The 23,609-nt window shown below is 42.5% G+C and overlaps 2 protein-coding genes across 3 annotated transcripts in view; both read left to right on the top strand.

The window, feature by feature from the left end:
- The first annotated feature begins 3,426 nt into the window (after positions 1–3,426).
- Positions 3,427–20,151, top strand: API5 (apoptosis inhibitor 5). Of its 2 annotated transcripts, none has more exons than XM_040601064.1 (14): positions 3,427–3,621; positions 7,522–7,683; positions 8,650–8,743; positions 9,761–9,826; positions 10,192–10,343; positions 11,659–11,865; positions 12,397–12,501; positions 13,181–13,270; positions 13,853–14,034; positions 14,247–14,340; positions 14,857–14,913; positions 15,803–15,879; positions 16,235–16,371; positions 17,982–20,151. In XM_040601064.1, the coding sequence occupies exons 1-14, from the start codon at positions 3,553–3,555 to the stop codon at positions 18,059–18,061; spliced, it is 1,572 nt and encodes a 523-aa protein (XP_040456998.1). In that variant the 5' UTR covers positions 3,427–3,552; the 3' UTR covers positions 18,062–20,151. The 2 variants fall into 2 exon arrangements, with proteins under 2 accessions (XP_040456998.1, XP_040456997.1); XM_040601063.1 differs by lacking the exon at positions 3,427–3,621 and adding an exon at positions 4,696–6,245.
- Positions 20,152–21,477: 1,326 nt separating this feature from the next.
- TTC17 (tetratricopeptide repeat domain 17) overlaps positions 21,478–23,609 on the top strand; it is a 59,620-nt gene continuing 57,488 nt past the window's right edge. Inside the window, exon 1 of the mRNA XM_040600005.1 lies at positions 21,478–21,651. Within this exon, the coding sequence (XP_040455939.1) occupies positions 21,493–21,651 (159 nt within the window). The 5' untranslated portion in view covers positions 21,478–21,492. The remainder of the gene's footprint in view (positions 21,652–23,609) is intronic.

The following is a 23,609-nucleotide window of genomic DNA, read 5'->3' as shown; positions in this document are numbered from 1 at the left end:
GGCAGGGCCGGCAGAGCGCCCGGGGGCCGCCGGCATCCGCGGGGGCACAGCGCCCCCTGCTGGCATGAAGCGGGGGGGCGGGCTGCCGGCCTGGGCTGCGGAACCTGCGCCTGTCGGTCCCTGCGCCCGGGGCTGCCGTTCCTCCGGGAAAAAGAAACGGGCAGCCTTGCCAGGGAGAAATCCTGCAAGAAAATCCGAGGACACTAGAAGGAACCTGGAGGAAATCTGTGCGTGGCTGAAGACAGCCGTTAGATGCTTATAACCGTGCGAGATACCTTTAACGTGTGCCAATAAAGGGCTTTAGAGCTCTGAACTGGTTTATGCATTCACTGTATTCCCCCGTGACACCTGGATACCTTTTTCTGAAAACCAGTGAGGCATTTTTAAGAGGGATGGGGGATAACTGCTGTATCCCTTCATTTATAAAACATGAGTTCTATTAGTGACTCAAGCCCAATTCTACAGAGTAAGAACCAGAAAATTAGAAGAATTCAGATTCAATTGCTCACTCAGCATAAACACGCACATGGACTCGATTTCAGACACTTTGTTATCCCCTGGGTATCTGGCCCACAGAAACCTTCCAGGTTTGGAACCTGAGAATTAACAGGTTAAACCACTGTTGCAGTGTGAATCTGTATTAAGTGTGTCTTCTCCTTCTGTCAGGGTCTGTTACTGCTCCTGTCTATGGCCTTGTCTGAAGTCTCTTCTACCAAAGACCAGGGCAGTTTTGGGACAAGATGGTCATTTATTTGCCTCAGAGGAGAAAAGCAAATTTCATTGATTTCACAAGTAAATTATTTTTCCTCTGAAGAACCTACTGAAAATTGTGCCAAGATCCGCAATGATTCCAGCGTACAAGGATTAGTGGACAGCGTGCAGGAGTGGAAGTCAGAAGTATAATGACATCACTTTGTTATCAAACGAGTCTGTAACTTACCATAGGGTTATCTCCACATGCATTAGTGTTAGGAGATAAAGAGAGGAAAATCCTGACTGATGGCTAGATTAATCATATTTCATGAAGCCAGGAGGCTTGTGCTGCAGAGTCTGAAAAAGCTATGTGTCATTCTCAAATGTGCATTTCAAGCTTTTGAGTTTCTAAAGATAGATTTCCAAAAATATCCCAACTTTAACAAACCAAGAGATCCCTGACTAACTTCACAAAATAATTTCAAACAATATCTCCTGCGCTTGTAACACCAACAGCTTTTCATTCGTGTCCTTTCCATATCAATGCTAAAGACTAATTTTGTTATAAAAAATATTCCGTATACTTTCATATATATTTCATATGTAAGTGAAAGCTAGAGACTGGAAAATAGAAACTGTTGCAAGGAGAGGAAAAAAGGAAGGAAGAATGATGTAAAGCAACAAGGAAGTAGGTGAGGAAAAAACCAAAAGATGACGCATGGAAGATCAAAGGACAGAAACAGAACGAATCTCAGAGAAAACATTATCTTAATGTGGCTTTGAATATCACTTTTCATTTTGCATGTTCTCTGCTAGAAAGATGATGAGCACAGCTGAATGTGTCATTGTCAGAGAAGGTAAAAGTATAATTCCAAGGCATATAATGTATGTTATGATACAACATATATACGTATGATTAAAATAATTACATATATATATATTAACTATACCAACGTACATAATGTTATTATAGTATTCTGAGGTTGCTTACCATCCCACCCCACCCATTGATAACCCTATAGTGCAGCCAAAGTCCAACAGCTGAGTTCACCTTCCTTTCCCATTGCTCTTCAGTATCTTTAGCATCCGTTTGGTGCCACCAGAGTGCCAGTCTTTCCCAGAACACACCCAACCCCTCTCAGACCCATTTTTGTTCATGCCTACTTCTCTTTTTTCCTCCACAGCTGTCATACATACAGTAATGTATACATGCTACCAAGCAAGAAGAGGAGCTAACGAGGCACCTCCACCTATGTCAACATTTCAGGGGGGTTAAAGAGAAATTAAATGGGGGGGTTCATCTTTCCTCCTTTCTTGCTGAGTTATAAAAGCTTGCCATGGCAGTGCTGATAAAGATGACCATAACGAGCTTTAAAATCAGCATTCAGATGTGATGCTGCCTTGATGATGCTAAAGGGCAAAAGATTGACATCTTTTAATATCCTCCAGGCTGGCTGAGGAAGCTGTCCCTTCCTAGAAAATGAAACACTGTGGTAAGCCTGTCATGCACATAGCTCTTTTGATGCGTTAAAAGCATTTTTTCTCTTTTGTGATGTTTTGTTCCCACTACTAAGATTAATCAGCATATCCGTTTAAGAAGATCACTTTGGGTAAACGCGATGGTCACCAGCACACCAAGGCTCAGGCCGTGGTTAGTTCTGTCCTGCACCTGACAGCAGCCACAAGCATCCGCACCCTCAGACCCTGCTGGAGCGTGCAAGAACCACATGAACCCACCTGCAGGCAGTCACCAGCACCAGGCCTTAACTCCAAGGGTGGGAGAAAGGTGACTGCAGTGATCACCACTGCAGGGGAACAGAGGAACAATGAAAGGGAGGTAAATGACTGATGCCACTGTGCATCCCTGCTGTGCACAGTCTGCCTGTATGGGGTCCGTAGAGAGACCGGGGCTTGGAATGCCTCCAAATGCCCCTTCATCCTGCTGGAAAGGGTATGAGAGAAAGGTCCAGCATTTTACTTAGCTTGGCCCCAGCTAACCAGTGAAATCAGCAGGATGCTAAAGCATCTTGAGGTGAGGGGAAGACACAGCTACTGACTTTTAACTTTCACCACAATTTATATGTAGGTCATTTGAGCCTACTGCATGCGTGCCGTCTCCACTGATATCAGCTGTCGATACTTCTGTTTCTATACGCTGGAATTGGGGAGTTCTTTCCTTTGCAGGAGAAGATGAAAGTCACCGCATGATGGGAACTAGTCTCTTTCTCGCACCAGGAGTTCGGTGTACAACAGACACTTCTTGTATGTCTTTCATGTTACCTGTGTATGAGAGACAAAAAAGGGCACAGAAACTAGTAGCTGGGGGTGACAGCAATTGGGGAAAGGAGGAGTGTCAGGAAAAGCTCAGAGGAGAAAAAAAAAAAAGTTTGCAAAGGGTAAAAGAACACGGCGGATGCCTGAGCAAACCCGCACCTGCCGCCCCACCGCCCCGGCAGCGGGAGCAGCCGCGGGGCGCGGGCTGGGGACCGGGGCCGGGCGAGCACAAGCCGCTGGCTCTGCAACGCGGTCACCGCCGGGCAGCGGTGGGGGCGCCCCGCGTGCCGCGCTCCCAAAGCCGGGGCTGCCCTGGCCACCGGCCGGGGGTCTGTGCCCCCCGCCCCACCGCTGTGCCCGCACCGCTCCCCCGGCTGCCCGCCCGCCTCCAGCACGGCCCGCCGCCGCCGCCGCCGCCGCCGGCCGGCTGGGGGCGCTGCGGAGCGCAGGCGAACGCCCGCTCTGGGACTTCCGCCTCGTTGGTGCTGACGGCGGCGGCCCGAGCGGTAGCGGCGGCCTGAGCAGCAGCGGCGTCAGTAGCGGCCTCGGTTGCAGCGGCGGCTTCTGCCCCTTCCCCGCTGCGCCATGCCCACCGTGGAGGAGCTCTACCGCAACTACGGGATCCTGGCGGACGCCACCGAGACGGCGGGCCAGGTGCGGCATGGCTACGGCCTGCAAGGCCTCGCTAGGCCTCGGGCTCGAGTAGCGCAGCGCTGCCGCCGCAGCGGGGAGTTCCGGGCTGGGCGGGCGGCGGGCAGGCGAGACGGGCCTGCGCTGTGGGGGCCGGCCGCCGCGCCAAGCACCGGACTGATTCCCGGGGCGGTTAGATGTAGGTTTTCTCACGACCGAGGCGTGGGGGATGGGGAGTCGGGTAGCGGTGAACTGTGTGTCTGCGGTTCTTCAGGGGTGGTGGCAGCTGTCGTCGCTTTTGCATCCTTCTCCTCCTCCTTTTAAATGTGGCGTCGCGTATATTAACTAGTTATTAGCGAGAGTCAGACTGCTTTTTTGTATGGGGGCGGGGAGTTTTGCCTGGCGAATTCAAGCCTTCAGGAGGATGCCGGTAGTCATCCAGATCTGATCCAGCGCACTTGCAGTTCCGGAGAGCTTCTGGCAAGCTCTCTTGCTAAAAGACACGCTGTACGAAGATGAAGTTTATTATGGTTTGATAACAGCCTTCAGACACCACCCCCTCTTCCCCCTTTTTTTTTTTTTTCTTGTTTTTCCTTAAGGCAAGAATGGAATGTCGATCTTAGTGGCTAAAGGAGATTCTTGCCTGTAAAATCCTGGCAAGATCTTCTGTTTGTTTATGCTGTTACTGAATTATTCAAAACAAGATGATGACTTAATGTATTACCAATACTAAATAGTATGGTTTGTTAAAACTAGTTTTGAATCTTATTAGGCTCTCATTTTACTGAATGGCTACTTGAAAAAGCAGCAGATACTTTCGGGTTTTTTGTCATAATATACATAAGTAGGAAAGTAGCTTTGCATGTGTTAGTAGGTCCTGTAGCGATAGGACAAAAGGTAATGTTTTTAAACTAAAAGAGGGTAGATTTAGATTAGATATAAGGAAGAAATTCTTTACCATGAGGGTGGTGAGGCACTGGCACCCATTGCCCAGAGCAGCTGTGGATGCCCCATCCCTGGCAGTGTTCAAGGCCAGGCTGGATGGGGCTTTGGGCAACCTGGTCTAGTGGCAGGTGTCCCTGCCCATGGCAGGGAGGTTGGAACTAGATGATCTTTAAGGTCACTTCTGACCCAAACTGTTGTGTGATTCTATGATATACCTAGCAGTGGATTTTAAACTAGATACTACTATGCAAGGTCACTTGGAAAGTTCTTTAAAGAGAATGAATAATATGGTGGTTGGTGTTTTTTTATTTTGTTTTTTTTAAAAAAAAGTTTTCAAAAAAATGCTACTAAAATGTTGGGAACTATGGGGAGAGATGCATAACAAAACAGATGCTATTGCTGTGCCTTTTTACAAATACATAGTCCATCATTTTGACTATTCTGGGTAGCTTTTCTGAGATAAGAATGGCTTTCTTGGGTAGAACAAACTCCAGTGTAGTTAAGAAATGCAGCCTGTGACCAGGTAGCAGATGTGTAGGAACCTCGGAGGGTAAGTATAGAATGATGATTCTTGATATGCTCTCCCACCTTTGCCTCTCCTCAGCTTGTGGACTTCCAGAGCCAGATAGTGTCTTTGTAATTAGTGTATCTTGCTAGACTGTTTTTCAGCAAATATTTCTGATACTTTTTTTAACTGATTATATTTTGACATACAAACATTCTGTGGCAAAATATTCCATTACTTCATAAACCTTTGTGAAGGAGTTACCTCCTTTGAACTTGTCATTTCATAATCTTATCTGATGTCTCAAATTTTTGCATTCTGAGAAGTCACAAGTAATTGTTTTTTATTCATCAGTTTTATCCAACTTATTACTTTATTACCTTGTAACAACTTAATGAACATGATCTCTCACTACAAAAAGTCATAGTCACCCTGTCTCAAAAAAAAAAAAAACTTAGAACACAAGAAGACCAAGGGGACAACCAGAAGTATGACGTTAAGAGGAGTGATTTAAAAAGCTCACAGTATTGAGCTTGTAAAAGAGTGTTTCAGTTGAGAAAGTGGCTCAGGTATGATGAGTCTACATCATGAGTGGAATGAAGGTAAGAACTTGGAAGAAAACTATTGGGAAGCAGGCTTAAAATAAAGTGGAAGATGGAACTTTTCTCCATAACACATTGTGCAGCTTGTCACAGGACATTATAGAGTATGACTTGGTTCAAGAACTAATCTAGATAAATTAATGGATGATTGGTCAATTGACAGTTACTAAAAATAAAGGTCTGGACCCTGTCTTAGGCTTGGGACATTCCTCTGTTAGAGATTGGAAGGAAGTGTGCAAAACTCAAGGATCACACTGCTGCCACAGTTGCCTACATTTTTTTCTTGAGTATTTAGTGCTGCCAGGGACAGAGCAAAACAAACTCCTGCCTGAGCTGTGTTTTGTCTAAATGATAGGAGTGGTTAGCATGCAGTAATAGAAATTCGTGGAACACAAGGTACTCTATTTCATTGTTGTATGAATGCTCTTTTAATATATAGTAAGTCCAAATAATTTGTTGCATAAAAAAGTTGTTTTTAATATGCAGTCTGAGAACCAATGACTCTAATAACGTGTATTTCGTTATTAGTTTGTGCTGGTTCATTCCTGCCTTTGCTGTTGAGTGGACTGTGTTGGCACAGCTGCAGAACAAACCAGGTGGGGATGTGGATCCACTGAAAAGCAACCATTTTTTTCGTCTGTTATTTTTTCCTGTATCAGTGTCCCAGTCTAGTTCAGAATCTGGCAACATGGAGAGCTGTCAGTAAGGTGTAGGGAGTGTTTAAGGATCATTGGTACTAAATGTTAAAGCTTACCACTGAAAAGCAACCATTTTTTTCGTCTGTTATTTTTTCCTGTATCAGTGTCCCAGTCTAGTTCAGAATCTGGCAACATGGAGAGCTGTCAGTAAGGTGTAGGGAGTGTTTAAGGATCATTGGTACTAAATGTTAAAGCTTACTTTAGGGGGAATTAATGCAGTATACTGCTTTGTAAATTAGTATCTCTGTTTGCTGTGGGTGAGCTTTTATGTGGAGTAGGGGTGATGATATATGTGGCTCTGGGAAATGTAATGTTAATAAAGCAAAGTGTCCGGTGCTGTTGATGTCATTGTTCACAGTAGGGTAGGTTGTCTAAAGCATTCTTTTCACAACCATGAGGAAAGTTAATGATAGAAGGTTCTGGTTTCTGCTAACATCCTAATAATGCTGACTTTTATTCCACAAACACATAGCTAACCACAACAAAAGCTTCCATTTATCCTGAAGTTTGAGTCCTGTGGGCACAAAGTCAGAAATGCCTGTGTGGTTCTAGTTGGAGCAGCTAGGGAATATCCTTCTCGGAAGTGTTTATTCCTATATTTCAACTGGGGACTTCTTTTTTTTTTTTTTTTTTAAATCTAGTCTGTGATAACAGACCTTTTGAGAACTGTGTTTTACCTCAGATTAAGTTAACTGCTTGAACAGATGCCAGAGATGCTTTAGGCAACGTACATTAAAAACATTTGTGACCCAGCCCAGTGGCACAGTTGTTGGGAGAGGTAACTTCTACTTGAGAGACAATAAATGAGCAGACAGAAACTCCTTGAAGAACTGCCCAGGATCAGTGAAGGTGATCATGTAATTCATTGAGTCTGCAGTAATCTAATCACAAGTGATGCGCAAGAGCTGTTAGCCTTAGGCCTGGCAGTTTGAAAGGTAAGCACTTGAACAGATAGAGGAACCAGGATAACAGTAAAAGCTGGTCAATAGAGGCAAATTTTACTAAATTGGCACAGTTATATTGGTCTGAGAGAGAAGTGTATTTCTTTGTATGAAGCTTGTATAATAAAGTTCAGTTAAACAGCTGAAGTGAATGGGAGAGGAAAAAATCCTTGCCTTGTCTTGCTACTAACCCAAGATTTTTCTATTTATGTATTCTGTTTTTCCCCTTTAAGCATAAGGATGCATACCAGGCAATCTTGGATGCTGTGAAAGGAGGTACCAAGGAGAAGAGACTTGCAGCCCAGTTTATTCCTAAATTCTTCAAGCATTTTCCTGAGCTCGCTGACTCAGCTATCAATGCCCAGTTGGACCTCTGTGAAGATGAAGATGTTTCTGTAAGAATAAGAACTGTGTAGCAAGTTGACAAGTTGAATTCATATTTTGTCATTGGTTTTTTGTTTGATTTTGTTTTTTAATAGGTTATGTCTTTTGGAAGGGGAGGGTTGGTCTTTGGAAAATGTAATGCTTAGTTGTATTCCTGCTATAGAAGGATCTGTTGTGTGATGATATGGGAGGATACATCACTTTTCATTTGTCTTTGTCACTCTCATCACTGATCAAAGGGATATCTCTGTAGAAGGAAACTTAGATACAGTTCATTTGGATATCTATTACATTTTTTCCTTTCAAAAAGCACTTCGGGGTAAATGATTCTAATAAATCCTGCTGGAAGGCAAGAGAATTTTGTTCACACCTGAGAACCATGGGAATGTGATTTTGAATTTATTGTTCTTGAGAAGTCTTGAGATGCTTCATGCTGCTTCTGTGGTGTTGATAGAAGCTGTACCTTTGAAACATCTTTAGTTACCAGTTCTTAATTTCAGTTCTTAAATTATTTGGGCAAATCATTCAAGGATTTTTGTCAGTGCTGGAAACAAAGCCTAGAGTTTCTCTGCCACATGCACAACCATAAAACTATCTTTCCTATTAGCACATAAGACTCCATAATAACAGATTCCAGCCCTTTATTTTGTTGATCAAACAAACTATTTTATGAACAGAGGGGCTGTTGGAATTTGGGTTTTCTCCAGTCCTGCTTAGACCTAAGAAAAATATATTATTTTCTTCGTAAATACGTCATAATAGCTTCACAGACTGTAATACAAAGTTTGGACTGCCGTTGAAGTCTGAAACTTGAACGTGGCTTTCGGAATATGATAAAAAAATAAATTAAAAAATAAGCGGTCATTTTCTCAAATTTCTCTGATTTTTCTGCCAAACTTTGGTAGTTGAATTTCCTGAGTGGTTGTGGGGTTTTGTAATTAATTAAATTTTTTATTTCCATGATACAATTTTGACAGATCCGGCGACAAGCAATCAAGGAATTGCCTCAGTTTGCCACTGGAGATAATCTTCCTCGGGTAGCAGACATACTGACCCAGCTTCTGCAGTCAGGTAGGAGACGTTGGTAGCTTCCTGGCTGATCTTGTGACACACCTAAAAACGTATACAATTTTGTTCTGTAAAACTTCTTCTGTTTGATTCATAATTTGTTACAAAGCAGTCTGTCCCAGTGACATATATGTCCTGCTTCTGATCTTCCTCCCCAACCTCTTTATATTTGCTGTACAGTTATGCTGCTAATTCTGCTGAAAGGTTGCCGATTAGTCTAATCTAATCTGAAAATCTCTTTTAAATAAAACCATTTTTTTTTCATTCATGTTGTCTGAAAGCATCTGTTGAAAGGTGGGGGGGGGAGATCCCACAGGTTATGGACTGCGGCAAATTGCCTTCTGAAAAAGGATTACTGGATTTCTAATCCACGTGCTCAGGAACTTTAAAAATCCTGAAGGCATTTGCTTCCATAAAGTGCATATTTGGTACAAAATATTTAACTCAGAATTTAATGATACATATGTTTCTTTAATCTCAGTAAGTTAGAGTGCTGAATATTAGATGTTCAAATCTGTATTAAAAATGCACAATTGAGTCTCTGGGGTTTTTTTGGTTTTGGATTTGGTTTTTTTTATGAGACTTACACATTTCTCCATTTAATCCAAAACAAAAATTCTTTCTTCCACCTAGAAACACTATAGATTACTGAAGAGTTTAAAAATAAATGTTTATTTTACCTTAATTTAGTAAAGGTCAGCTTGTTTATTCAGCTGCTTGCTAAAATGACTAAATATATTGATTAATAACTTCCCTTCAGGTTTTCAGTCTTACCAAGTTTATAATGTTAATGTTTTGGCAGACAGGCTGAAGTGTCAAATAGCTTTTTTTGTTTTGCTTCCAGCTTTTATAATTATGGCTTTCTGTTTCCTTAGTCTAGTAGTATTAAAAAACAAAGTTATGTTGTTTGTGATTAAATGCTGAGGATAGAACGCTTCTTGTGTGATATCAAAAATCTGTTTTTCTGCTCTTATGTTTGCATTTCAAGGACATGCATGTCAATTTTTTTTCTCTCCTCAGATGATTCTGCAGAATTCAATTTGGTGAACAATGCTTTGCTCAGTATATTTAAGATGGATGCCAAAGGTAAAGAACACATTTTTCTATAAATGTCTTTTATCAGTACTTCCCAGTCTCTAGTAGGTTGAGAACAGGACTCATTCTGTATTTTCTTAGTACAGTGCAAAAGTGTGACACACACTCATTGTTTCGTTTTACAAACAATACTGAACTTTTTTGATAACTGCGGATCTGAATTATACAAACCAATAAAAGAATGTGGGTTCCTATGTCACGCTATGTGAAATTTGTGGGTTTTCTTGAAAGTTAGTATAGCAGTTATTTTAAATGCGTCATGGAATATTACAGGAGGAAACTTCTTTCTTCTGTATAGAAGGTTCAGCTCTTAACTTCTAAAATAATTTGCGTTACCTGATTTATTCTCCATTCAGGGACTTTGGGAGGCTTATTCAGTCAAATTCTTCAAGGAGAGGATATTGTGAGAGAGCGAGCTATCAAGTTCCTCTCTACAAAACTGAAAACCCTGCCTGAGGAGGTGATGACAAAGGAGGTGGAAGAGTTCATATTGACTGAATCAAAGAAGGTGAATGTCTTGTTTCAGTACAAACCTAAGTATTAAACCATCCCTTATCACTGACATTGCTTTGGAGGTCTGTTTAAACCACAAGTAGACTTAAGCATTGTACAAATGCAGTTTTCTAGTTATCCTATTTGCTACAATCCGAACTTTGCAGTATTTTTTTGTGGGAATGTTAAAATAAAGCTAAGCTTTTCTCATTTTGTAAGAGCGACTTTTATTAGAATCATAGAATCATTCACTTTGGAAAGGGACTTTGGAAGATTGATCACCTCAGTGAATCATGCTCAGCTGAATTCAGTTCAGATTTCTGGGTGTTTCGTCCAGTTGGGTTTTGAAAATGTGTAAGAATGGAAATTTCCCATGTCTGGGCAACCAGCTTGGACGTTTAATTGTCCTCAGGATTATTTTGGTTTTTCTTTATCCAGTTGGAACTTCCCATTTCAGTTTTGTATCATTGTCTCATTCTCACCCTGTCCACCTCAGTAAAGAACCTGGTTCCTGCCCTTAGTGACTTGCTATTGAGTGTTTAGGTTGTCTCACCCCCTTATGACAGTTTCCTTAGGTTCTCCTCACAGGTTATGTGCTGTAGATACCAATGACCTTGTTGGCCGGGCTTTCAAAAGCTTATCAATAACCTCCTCATACAGGAGGTCCCCACACCAGGTGCAGTATTCCAGATTTGTTCTAATAAGGACATAGCAAAGGAGAATCCTCAATCCCTTTGCTTCCCTCAGTCTTGTTAGTTCCCTCTGGGCTATGCTCTTGTCACAGCCCAGGACACTGTTCATCACCCAAGGAATGCTGCTGACATTTGCGTTTAGCCTCCTGTCCCCCAGAACCCCCAGGGTCTTTACATCAGAGCAGTTCCCCAGCAAGTCCCCAACATGTGCTGACGCAGGGAAGTTTGTTCATCTCGGGTGCAAGACTTTCCATTTGTCTTCGTTGAATTTCATGAGAATCCTGTACATTCCCCAAGCTGAGAAAGATACAAAAAGTATATACTCAATAATGAGTAGATACTAATATAATGTTTTTTCTGCCTGAAGCGTCTGATTCTGCTAGGTAAGAAATACGTTTTTAGAGTTCAAGAAAAATAATGTTTCCTATGTACAACTCGATGGCAGTGACTTTAATTGGGAGGTGCATATAATTATACGGCATGTTTTCATGTGTTACTTTAAACTTTTGTTCTTTAATAACTAGAAGCTAAATTTAAATGCTGAATGTCTGCATACTTTACCTTCTCAAATCAAGCAGGTTTGACTTGGAGGTTTGCAAGTTACCACCATAAAAATATGTGTTCTGATGTTCTATTAAGGTGCTGGAAGATGTGACAGGCGAGGAATTTGTCCTTTTCATGAAAATATTGTCTGGATTAAAAAGCTTACAGACAGTAAGTGGGAGGCAGCAACTAGTGGAGCTGGTGGCTGAACAAGCTGACCTGGAACAAACATTCAATCCATCTGATCCAGATTGTGTGGACAGACTTCTACAGTGTACTCGGCAGGCAGTGCCACTCTTCTCGGTATGTATTTCTTTGCATGAGGAATATAGTGGAAAGTTAATAGCTGCTGCTTCTCTTCAGCATTCTCAATGATTGTGTTAGAATGACAGCGGATCAGTACTTCTCCAAATTCAGCTTCTAATGTTGTAAAACATCCTTAAAGCCTCCAAATACAAAGAGCTATTGTGGTTTTCTCTGCTTTTCAACACTTTATTTCAAATTTAAGATGTTAGCGTGAATTATGACAAAATTCTCACATCAGGTTCATACATGTATGAGTTAGGTTATTTCAAGTCTAGTGCCAGGCAACTGTAGCACTTAAAAGGCGTATTCTTGGGTTATAGTCAGTCTTTTCAGCCCCTGTTGCAGACAGCCTCTGAGTTTAAGTTACCTGGAAAGGCCTTTGAGTTCTAGGAGTTAGAGGGAAGTTTAATAAAGCTTTTAAGGTATAGCTGCGTGGTAGGCATTTATAAGGGTGGCAGAGTGATGGGGGGGAAGAACATTTAACTCCAAACTCGGAGTAGTCTGGATAATGTGTGGTGTTTTTTGCAGAAAAATGTTCATTCCACAAAATTTGTTACATACTTTTGTGAGCATGTTCTGCCAAACCTCAGTTCTTTGACTACTCCAGTGGAAGGTCTTGATATCCAGTTAGAGGTAAGCCAAAACTAAAATGTCTTTCAAATCATAAAAAATAAGCATCTTTGAGGAATACAGCTATTTAAAAATTATTAACTCCTTTCTTAAGTGGTTTTCAGTTCTTGGCTTGGAGGAAAAGTAGCTACACTAGGGAAAAAAGTTTGCTGTATTGAGGCATGACTGAGCACTGCCTTTTAAAGCATGTGTCACTTGTCCCAAGCTGTTGAGGCAAGGCTAAAATAAGTCAGTTGCTGTAATCATTTTTATATTACTGTCGATTTTTTTTAAGCACATAGCGTTTACTGAAATGATTGTTGCCTGGCTTGTGCTAATTTAGCCTCCTAAGGGAGTGGCTTAATGTCTGTAATTTTGCTTACGTTAATCAGTGCTGCAGCTTCAGTCAGATCTCTGTGAATCTCACTTTGAAGGCAAGTTGTGCTGCAGATGTGGGAGACAAAGTTTTGTTTACTTGTTGACTAATGACGCTTGTTGGGATTAAACACACAAACCTATGTTTCTGTTTGAGGACAGGAAAAATAGACCAGGCATGTTCCTCCTTGTATTCTTTCCTGATGTTTGGGAGGGGTTTAATTGTAACAGCTGACCTCTACCATGCCAGCCCTAACAATGCGATAATCGCTTTTAAGTTTTGTACTTTTCGGTTAACACACAAAAAAATGGCTATCCTTATTTGTAGGTGTTGAAGCTTCTTGCTGAAATGAGTTCCTTTTGTGGTGATATGGAAAAACTTGAGTCAAATTTGAAGAAGCTGTTTGATAAATTACTGGTAAGACTAATTCAATGTTTACTCATGTAAAACACTTTTAGAAAAAAATTTTCATCAAAACAAGTTATTTTTCTCTATTAATCTATCTATCCTTTTTTCTCAAATGGCTATTTCAAAGATAGCTCTGTCTACAATACAAGGTCAAACATTTTGCAGTTCAAAGTCTTTGTGAATACAGGAAGCGGTTACCTGCATAATGTTTTCAATCTAGTAAACTCATGTGGCTTTCTTCTAAGTTTTACAGTTGTGAGAGACTCATGTTGATCTCATTAAAGGCTTTATCTGCACTGACAATTTTAAGCAAATTCAGTGCTGTTTCAGAAGCATCGGTGCAGTACATTATCGCTTCCTGTGGTAGCAGTGCTACTGTATTATTTTGTCTGAGTCAGAGGTGTCAAGTCCCCTAAGTGTAGGCAGACCACCTGCAGCAGGACTTCATGCAGAGGTTCATCACATTAGTATAGGGATGGGGGATATTTCTTAAGCTGTCAGCATAAATAAAGCCTCCAGTTCAAACACAGCAAAAGAACAGTCAGTCTGCATAAATGTATCTCATGCATGTTTTTTCTTTCTGTTCTTTAGGAGTATATGCCCCTTCCTCCAGAGGAAGCAGAGAATGGGGAGAATGCTGGCAATGAAGAGCCCAAGTTGCAGTTCAGTTATGTGGAATGTTTATTGTATAGCTTCCATCAGCTGGGTCGTAAACTTCCGGATTTCCTCACAGCAAAGCTGAATGCAGAGAAATTGAAAGACTTTAAAATCAGGTAATTATTTAAAGGCAAGTGCTAGAGTTCTGTTAGAAAGGGTGACTTATGGCTGTCTGGATGCTAAAGAAGCAGAAATCAGATTGATAGAAGACTGACTTGGAGCATTTTTCCTTAAGGGCAAGAAAATGAGATTACAGCTTTCCTTTGCTTATGCTTTCAGTTTACGGGAATATGTAAAGTTATGAACAGATTGCTTTTAAATTTTTTAGGCTACAGTATTTTGCTCGAGGATTGCAGGTGTATATTCGACAGCTTCGTCTAGCACTTCAAGGAAAAACAGGAGAAGCCCTGAAAACAGAGGAGGTCAGTACTGTTCAGGAATTCTGATTTTTCTGATTGAGCCTATCAAAATAACCACTGGCACACATTAATGGCCTGCAGTCTGTTGTAAGCATGCAGACAGATTAAGGGCATCATACAGCTAACATCTGTTGCATCTTACTTGGCGCTGCATTTTGCAAGCGAAGATGATCTTTTAGTGTTAGCTGTTCTCTGCATCCACATGCATTTGGCTTAACTGTACTTGCATTTTGTTTTGAAGGGGAAATTTTCATATATTGGGGGGGGCGGGGGGGTAGGGTGTGTGCAAATTTTAGTGGGAAATAGACTGGAATATTAAAGGCTACTAGTTGTAGAACTGCAAGAAGCTGAACAATAGTTGTAATGAAAACTGAGAAGTGTACGCACCTTTCACAATTACTGTTGCTATAGCAATTCACTAGGAAGAGCAGTCAGTTTAACGTTACAACTTCATCAAATGCAGCTGGCATAATTTAAAGCTACTAGAATAGGTGTTCAGTGGTGTTTCTCTTTTTACAGAACAAGATTAAAGTGGTTGCCTTGAAGATAACCAATAACATAAATGTTTTAATCAAGGTAAGTCCTCACATTGTGAAGGAGTGAATTCAGACGGTAGAGTAACCTATGCAGAAAAAAGGAATAGATTTGAACTAAACCATATTGTGTCAGTTAGTGTTAGCCAGCTCAAGATTGCTGCTGCTTTACTGTTTTTGAAGAGACCTGGATCTGCTGTTTATGCAAGCTGCTTAGCCTTTGCTGCTGTTGGGATAGGGTGTTGAGGCCCTTTTTCATAGTACTAGTTGCCTGTAGGAGCAGAAGACCTTGCTTTAGCGGTCTCTGGATTCTGGCCAAGCCTTTTTTCCTTGCCATTTCCCTTTCCTGCAGTGGCAGGGAGGGGTAAGGAGTAGTCTGAAGGAGTGCAAGATGTAAAGGAGGGAGGAGAGGCAAAGCAAGCCGCTGTACAGTACCTTTTTCTCTAAAGAGTCTAGAGAGAGCAGCTGGAGAGAGAGACTTCAATCTAGAGCCCTTGAAACCATTCTGATTTCTTTTAAGCACCTTTTCCTCTCTTTCTTCACTTTCCATCTCTCGCTCACCATGATAGACCAAAACTTTGCCCATAGTATTAAGAAGCCTATCTTTTACCACTGTAGGGGATATTGGGTGTCTCCCTGTAGGAGTCATTGTACTTCATTATGAGATACTTGATGTGCATAGGGGGAGAGAGAGAGAAAGCATATTATGTCACTATAAAACACTGTTCTGTTAATATAAATCTCATTTACATTTCCTAGTAAAGTGTATGGCCTAAGGCAGCCAGATGAGGCAGTTAGCTACTGCTGCCTTCTCCCTCTGTCATGGTTGGAAAGTAACTGTTATTTCAGAGTCTCAGCAGGTAGCTAAAATTTAAAGTACATTTGATATTAATTTAACTGTAGAATAAACTGCCCGATTCTTGCCTCCATAGGATCTTTTCCACATTCCTCCTTCTTATAAAAGTACAGTTACACTGTCCTGGAAACCAGTACAGAAGGCAGATGCAAGGTAAGAGTTTTCCATTTAAAAAAAAAAAAAAAATGTGCTGTTACTTTTTGCTGTTTACAAAATAAATGTCCCAAGCTGCGTATATATAATATACACAGCCCATAAGCTAAAAGTTTCACAGTCAGAAATAATGCTATCTGGGAAGGAATTAAGGTTGTGGAGTGATAATCTAGTCTTTAGGGATACAATAGACTATATCAACTGGAGATGAGCTTACTTCCTTTTCTGAAGTATTATTTGGGGTATATTCATTATGCTGCTGCTGGCTTCAGTGATTAATCTTTGAGGCTGGACTGCTATTCCTGTACTTGTCACCACAGGAGTGTAATGATCTGGTTCTGTTTTCTTCTGTCAGTCAAAAAAGAGCAAGTGAAGATACAACTTCAAGTTCACCTCCAAAGAAAGCTTCTGCAGGACCAAAAAGGGATGCCAGGCAAATATATAATCCTCCCAGTGGAAAATACAGCAGTAACCTGGGTAGTTTTTCTTACGGTAAGTTAGGCAGCTTGGAAGAACTTTGTATGGTGACAGTTGTGCCTTGGGGTGGGGGGAACAAACAAATTAAGCCATCTTGCTGTCCCATTCTTAGAAGGTCAAATTGTATTGTTGCCAGTTTTTGTGTGTAATGGTCTCTTTCTAGCTGTTCATCTATTACAGTGTTTGAGTGTTACCAGTTTATAAACTATGTCATTTGCAAATTAGCTTTAGTAGTGTTTTATACAGTTAGTAATAGAACTATTACGTTCTCTGTTATGACACACAACACTCGCACCCTAAATTTCCCATTGGACAGACCAGTTGTTGCAAGTGGCAGAGCTGGGCCACCTCCTGTCATAAGACTGGACCTGTGCTGAATTCCCATTACAGCCACTGCTGATGTTGCAGACCTGATCCAGAACGTCTGGGAATTGCCAGGTTCACTGTGCCTACACACAGTTACGTCCTTGTGCTCCCAGAGTGATTCTGTCTCTCTGCAAGTCATATTTCTGGGCAAAGCACGAGAGCAGTTGCAGACTGGATGAATAGGCCCAACAATGGCAGCAAGCTGTTCGTGTTGTTTTCCCTGTAGACCTCTGCCAAGTCAACAGCCTGCTATAACAAGTTATCACCCATGCCTGTAGGTTGAAAAATTCATATAAAGCACAAGATAAAAGATAAACAAAAGATAAAATATTCTGCAGATTTCTTACTGCAGACAAGGTGATGCAGCTGTGTCTTTTAAGATAAGCTTATAGCCTTGGTTCTAAAAACTAGGAAGTTTTCAGTGAAAAATGTTTTACTGCTTGCTGTTGTTTCTTATTAGCAAGCTGCTTAGGCCTCTGATCAACTTTTTATTTCTGTATTCATTAAGCACAAAGTTATCTTTGTAGATTAATATGACCTGTATTTTCAGACTGTACATGAAGAAAAAGCACAGAAGGGGAGTAAGAGTTTAGTACATTTTCAAACAAATCCAAACTTCAACAAAATACTTTGTGCAGTGTTTTGCTGTGATCAGATTTATGCTTAACAAAGGGAAAGGAAAAATTTTCTGAAGTATGCAAATAGTTTGTGTAGTATCTATCTATGTCTAAGAATTTTTTTCATTGGATATAGTTAAAATACCAGCCCAGCAAAAAAAGCTTAAGTATGATGGTGATAAATGTTAAGGGTAGAAAAGGACAGATAGACTGAAAAAGTTACAGGTTTCCATCATTTTATAAAATCACTAGGAGCAAGTCAGGCAAACACCTCAGGATTGGTGTGGTGTTATTGGACAGAAGGATGAGCTAGGTAGTGTAAATAAAATGGACCAGTTTTCAATTTTGTGATAATGGTGTGGCCCAAATGGAATTCTGTATAATTCCAAAGTAATGGTACAGTTATGTATCATAGTATTAGTATGCAGAAAGACTGCATTTAATTTAGAGAGGCTATTTCTTCTGACCTCCTTTTATAGTTAGTGGGGTCCATTGTCCATCAAAGTATAACTCTGAGATCTCATAGTATATGGACAGGATTAACCTCAGAGACTTAGCCTTCAATACCTCAAGTTACTGCTATTTAATTTTAATTTATATACCACATAAAATGTGTATGAAAAGTTTTTGCTTTTATTTCAGAGCAAAGAGGTGGTTTCCGGGGTGGACGAGGCAGAGGCTGGGGAGGACGTGGCAATCGTAGCCGAGGAAGAATCTACTGAGTAGACTGCTAAATCTTCCATGCCCCTGAAGGGCTAAAGTGCTACTCAGCAAGTTTGCTTGGAGTATTGTTTCCTTCAAGGACTGCCTTCCACTAAGACTGAATTAAATGTTCTTTATACCTTTGTATGTATGATCTACTTTTCTAACGGACTACAACTTGTCCATAGTGAAACTACAACTGTATTTTTGGATGCTTACAGTCGGCAGGTTTGGGTTCTTATTTTTGAAGTGTCTTCAGGATTCAAAATTGGAAAAGAGCATAGATATTTTATCAAAAGCTACATCTTGACAGTTTGTATATTAACCTAAAAATCAGCTACTGCATAACTGAAACTATATAATTGAGTTTATGTATTAAGTAATGGACAGGAAAGGCACGACAACAGACGTGTGCCAGATAAGCTTAGCAGCTGAAATAATCTTTTCCTCATCTGTAACCATATTTTGCAATATGTGGAGAAGAGTACCGTTGTTGAATTTGCTTTGATTTAGTTTTTAAAATGGAATTCAATGAGATACATGCTGGGATTTTTTTTTAAGTTTGCAACATGGATGGAAATTTTTTGCTTGTAGCATGAAGCTGTCCTTTTACTTAGATGTGGAGAATGTGATTTTTTTAGTTTGCACATCTTACTCTTCTCCGTGCATTGTAATCCAAAAGTGATGTTTTGCAAATGAATTTTTAATGTTTAATATGAATATGTGCATATAGTAATGCCGTGAAATTTCAGTACATGAACAGGAAAAATAAAACAATAAATGACTAGAATTATGCCAGGAATGGGTAAAGACTGATGCAGTGATTAAGCTTCATAGGCTGGAGCTGGACCGTAGCAGTAACTGGCTCTTTTCTGTGTTTTGCAGATTTCTGGATTAGTTGGCACTTGAGGGTTGTTTTTGTTTTGTTTTGTGGTTGGTTTTTTTTCTTTGGTTTTGGGGTTTTTTTACTAATACAGTTGCATTTAAAAATATATAAATAAAATTGTATTTTGGGTAACATTAAAAATTCCAGCTATGTAGTTCAATTCAGGTGGAAAAGTTAACAATTCCGTGCTTTTTTTTTTCCATAGCAACTCGGGATTCTTATTTACTGGTGTACACCCAGAAAATACAATGTAAGAGCACAGTGCTTTTTTTTTTTTTTTTTTTTTCCTCCTATTCTCACCACTCAAAATTTTTACTTCTCAGGTCATTCAACATTGTAAAGGAATTAGCAGATAGTAAAAAGAAGTTGGGACAGAGGAAAAGATTTTTAATAAGTGTTACAGGGCGTATTGATGTAAAATAGCTTAGTCTTTAGAAAAATGAAGATTGTTTCTTATCCTTCATATTTTTTTCTTTTTGGTCCAGCCATTTGATATCCACAGACACAGACTAATGCCTGAAAGTGATGTTTCCCCACCTAGTTCCATTTGTATTTGCTTGTGAATCTGACTCAGGTGTCTTCATTAACACTTGGATATTTATCACTATAATCAGAAGGCCAGAATGCCAAAACTGTGTTAGTTAGAGACATTGTTGGTGCTAAATTAAAAGTATTTTTGCTTAACTCTGGAGCAGTAGGCATAAAACTTTGGACATTCCACAACATGTGAGCTGACTTTGTATTTCTGATTAAGTGCCAGCTGCTAAACTCAAGATTTGTCACTAAACCCAACAAACTTGGCAAAGAGCTTTCAAGGACAAATTTGTGAGATATTAAAAATGTCACTCTGAAAATAGGTACTAGGTGGCTAATAAGCTTCCATTGGGGGCATGGGGGGATTAGACATTTTGTACTTGTGACTATAATTTGTCTTTTCAGGGCATTTAAAAATGTAATCTCAAAGCTTAAACATAGCTTGTATTTAGAATAACTAGGTACTAGCTACTCATTTTCTCACTGAATTTTGAGTGACCTTCTTTATGGGACTCCTATTTTTCAGAGGTGATGTGCAAAGTTCTTGTGGCCTCCTAAGTAGCGAGTTATTTTTTTCCTGTTTCATATTTAATTTTCATGCAGTGACTTCTTGTGGAGACACCTGTTCACCATCTTGTTGAATTGTAAATGTTCCCTTAAGCTTTTGGAATAAATTCATTTTGTAATTTTGTTTGGCTTATTGCTTCACAGTTACTCTGCAACATTTTTTGTTGGCTTAGTAGAAGGGTACTGTGGTACCTTGTTTTAGTGACAACTTAGATTGCTGTAGAGGTATTGAGCTGTTAGCCATTAAGGAATAGATGTTAGCAAGGCTGCGTTAGCTGTCTCAACTTTAAGTAATTCAACTTTTAAATGCAAAACTTTGCATAGGAAATTAAATACTCAGCAAAAGCTGCATGTCATAAATCTTATTTGGGAATTGTTGTGTGAAAATCAAGTCATTCGTTGTCTTAACCTCACTGTTGATGGTGCAATAAAATTATTAGTATCTGATGATAGAGTAAGAGTGGCTTGGAATAGCGGCCTGGAGTTTTTTTATGTGAAATCCGTAATACACCTGATGTGAAAACTCTGGCAGCAGTAAGGGACTACCCTGCTCGTGGGAATATATCCTCTGTCCCGAGAGAAACTGGATCCCTTGCATTAGTTTAACCACTATGACACCATTTGTAAACTAACTTTTTTTTTTTTTTTACTTAATGAGCTTGAGTTCCAGACAAATTTTACTGCCCAACAGGCTGTGGGAAGCCTGCTGTCCCCCGAAGCAGAGCTTTTCGCAGCTTGCTTGCAAACTCAGAAAGGTCAGACCACAGTTTGAGTGCGGCAGCTCTTGGATCTCGCTCAGGACTGGGGAAAAACAGGCGGCGGCGGCGGCTGCTGCAGGGTCGATATTTAGCATTAACTGAAACAGGAAAGGAAAAGTTTATAAATTTTTCTCTGTAACTGAAAAGCGTTTGAAGGAAGGCGGAGCGCCGTGTTTTTCAGAGCTGCCTTCCACCGGCTCCGCCAGCCGCCCCGGCGAGCGCTCCGGCGTGCGCTGCGCAGAAACGCGTCCTCTGAAACGAAAGCGTTCGGCGCGGCGGCGCATGCTGCTTGCTGGCATCTACAGCCAGCCCTGATCTCCCGACAGCGGCTCTGCCCTTACCGGGGGCCGCTCCAAGCGCATACAGGCTCCGTTAAGCTGCCGCCGGCTGAGCTGTGCGCGGAGCTACCGGTACGCGGTGCTGCCGCATGGAACCCGCCCGGCCTCCCCCGCCCCGCGGCTGCTGCCGCCGCAGGGCAAGCCGGGCGCTCAGCAGGCCGGGCCGGCGGGCTACTGGCGCCGTCTGAAGCAGCGACCCGGGGCCGCCCCGGCCTGCCGGCCTGGAAACGCGGGCCGCCGCGGGGCCTGTCCCCGTTCCTGCCGAGAGGCGGGGCCGCTCCGCCGCGGGAGGTGCGCCCGCCCCCTCCCAAAATGGCGGCGGCGTGGTTCCGCTTCCGGGTGGTGCGGGCAGGCCGGGATTGGGGAAGATGGCGGCGGCAGGAGCGGGCGGGCGGGGCGGGCTGGGGCGAGTGTGGGTCTTCTCCGGCTGGGCCCTGGGCCTGTGCTCGCTGCTGTCCGCGGGGACGCGGCCCGCCGCCGCCACCACCCACTGGGTGGTCACCGAGGATGGGAAGATCCAGCAGCAGGTGAGCGGCCCGGGAGCGCGGGGAGCTGCCCGCAGCCGCCCGCCCCGGCGGTCGGGGCCCGCTGCGGCGGCAGGGAGAGCCCCTGCCCACGCCGCCGTTAACCCCCAGCCCTGACCTGGCCGGAGCAGGGGAGGGCGGACGTGGCCCGTTGGACCGGGGCGAAGCCGCGCCTGTCCGAGAGCTGCTGCAGCCGCTCCCGGCGGCCCCGGCACGGGTGTCTCCCCCGGCGAGACGGTGTCGCTCGCGAAACGTGGCTGGAAGTCGCCGGGGCCCCGGGGAGGGGTCGGCGGGTCGGAGCGAGCCGAGGACGGGCTGTAACCGAACCGCGTGTCGGGCAGCGACGGCGGTGCTCGCCTGCGGCCGCTGAACGCCTACAGCCGCTGAACGCCTGCAGCGCGACGGGCCGGGGCCCTGCTCTGGTGGCGAAGGCGGCGGGACCGCGGCCTGGCCCGCCACGCGCGCGGTGAGCCTCGCGCGGCTGCTGCCGGCCCGGCCCGGCCCCGGGCTCCTTCCCGGCGGCGGGCGCAGCCCCTGCTGCGGGCCAGTTCGCGATTCCCCGCATCCCCGCCCTGCTGCTGCTCGTTCCCTGGGAGGAGGAAAGCGAAGCGGCGGGCAGCCTCCCTGGCGCAGAGCCACGCCGTGCCCCGCTGGGCAGTGATGTGGGTCTAGTCGAAGCGTCTTCGGTACCGGCGGTGCCTCGTTCTCGCTAAGGCGCTGAGGGAGGCGGTGCGTGTTTCGCGTTCGAGCTTTTTCTTGGTTGCTTTGCTCCATCTGTCGGAAGGCGAGCAGCACCAGAAATCCACTGGCACGCTGTACCTGCTGTGCTTTTAGGCAGAACCGCCAGATCGGTTTCCCTCTGCAGTGGAAGAGTTAATCGGTGTAGCAGGCGGTGTGGCCTTCCCCCCCATGGAAAAGCTGGAGAGAAGAGTGTCTGTTAACATCTCCTTCCTTTCATGAGAGTTTTTGGTCAGGTCTCCTGTCAGAAAGCGTTAGGGTCCTCAGACGAGTGGAACTGGTGCTCTCTGCAGAGAGCCCCTGCTGTCCTTACTGTTCTCAGGCACTTCAGCTGTGTGGATCCAGGTACTCTCTCACTCTAGTTAATCGTAAATTAATGAGTGACAACACTTCCAGTGCTGTCTCACCCCCTTTCCCACTTCATGTAGCAGGGAAGTGATAAGAGTATACAGTGATAGTCTGGAAGCATCTGTGCATGTGTGTATCAATTGTATATTATAAAACTTGGGTCAAGTATTGATTCTGATTATTCATGAAAAGCAGCTGTGACTTGAAAAAACTAATTAGCTAAAATGACTTGAAAATTTGATTAGCTAAATTCAGCACTGATTGTAAGAAATAGCATTTTATTATGTCAGTTAACTGATGGTACAGGTAGAAGCTCCCACTGTACCACTGCTATGCAGTAAACTATTCTATTACAGTTACCAATGCTTTTTAAGTAGGGGCATTCCCATGCTCCATGTATAAAGTTCTTTATGTCTATAGCTGAGGTGATAAAGCAGTATCTGTGGAATAACATCACTTACCTTTATGGTCAAAATTAATCCATCCGTTTCCAGCAAAGAAATGCAAATTATAAATATGGTATTGCTTGGAATACGAGGCTCTGGATTTTTCAATAGCTGCAATGTAGTGCTGTCAATTGTCCAGTGAATTTTCATAATGAGATGTATGTCAGTATCTAATTACTATCATCTCCTTGGCTCTTGTGAAAATGATACTTAAATTTGTCACTACTGCCATCCCTGTAGAGCACCTCTGAATTTCATGTTTTTCCACTTACTTGTATATTGGAGAATGAAAAGAGTCGGCATTTTCTGGAGTGAACTTGAATATTGTTTTAAATGACAAAATGTAATTGTGGTTCAACAGTTATTAGCAAAACCAACATATAATTTCTATTGTCCAGCAATAGGAAGGAATTGTCATTGTCTCAGTCT

Source organism: Falco naumanni, chromosome 7, assembly GCF_017639655.2.
Source record: "Falco naumanni isolate bFalNau1 chromosome 7, bFalNau1.pat, whole genome shotgun sequence".
NCBI lineage: Eukaryota > Metazoa > Chordata > Aves > Falconiformes > Falconidae > Falco > Falco naumanni.
The sequence above is the reverse complement of the archived record's forward strand: the minus strand, read 5'-3'. Positions and strand labels throughout refer to the sequence as shown.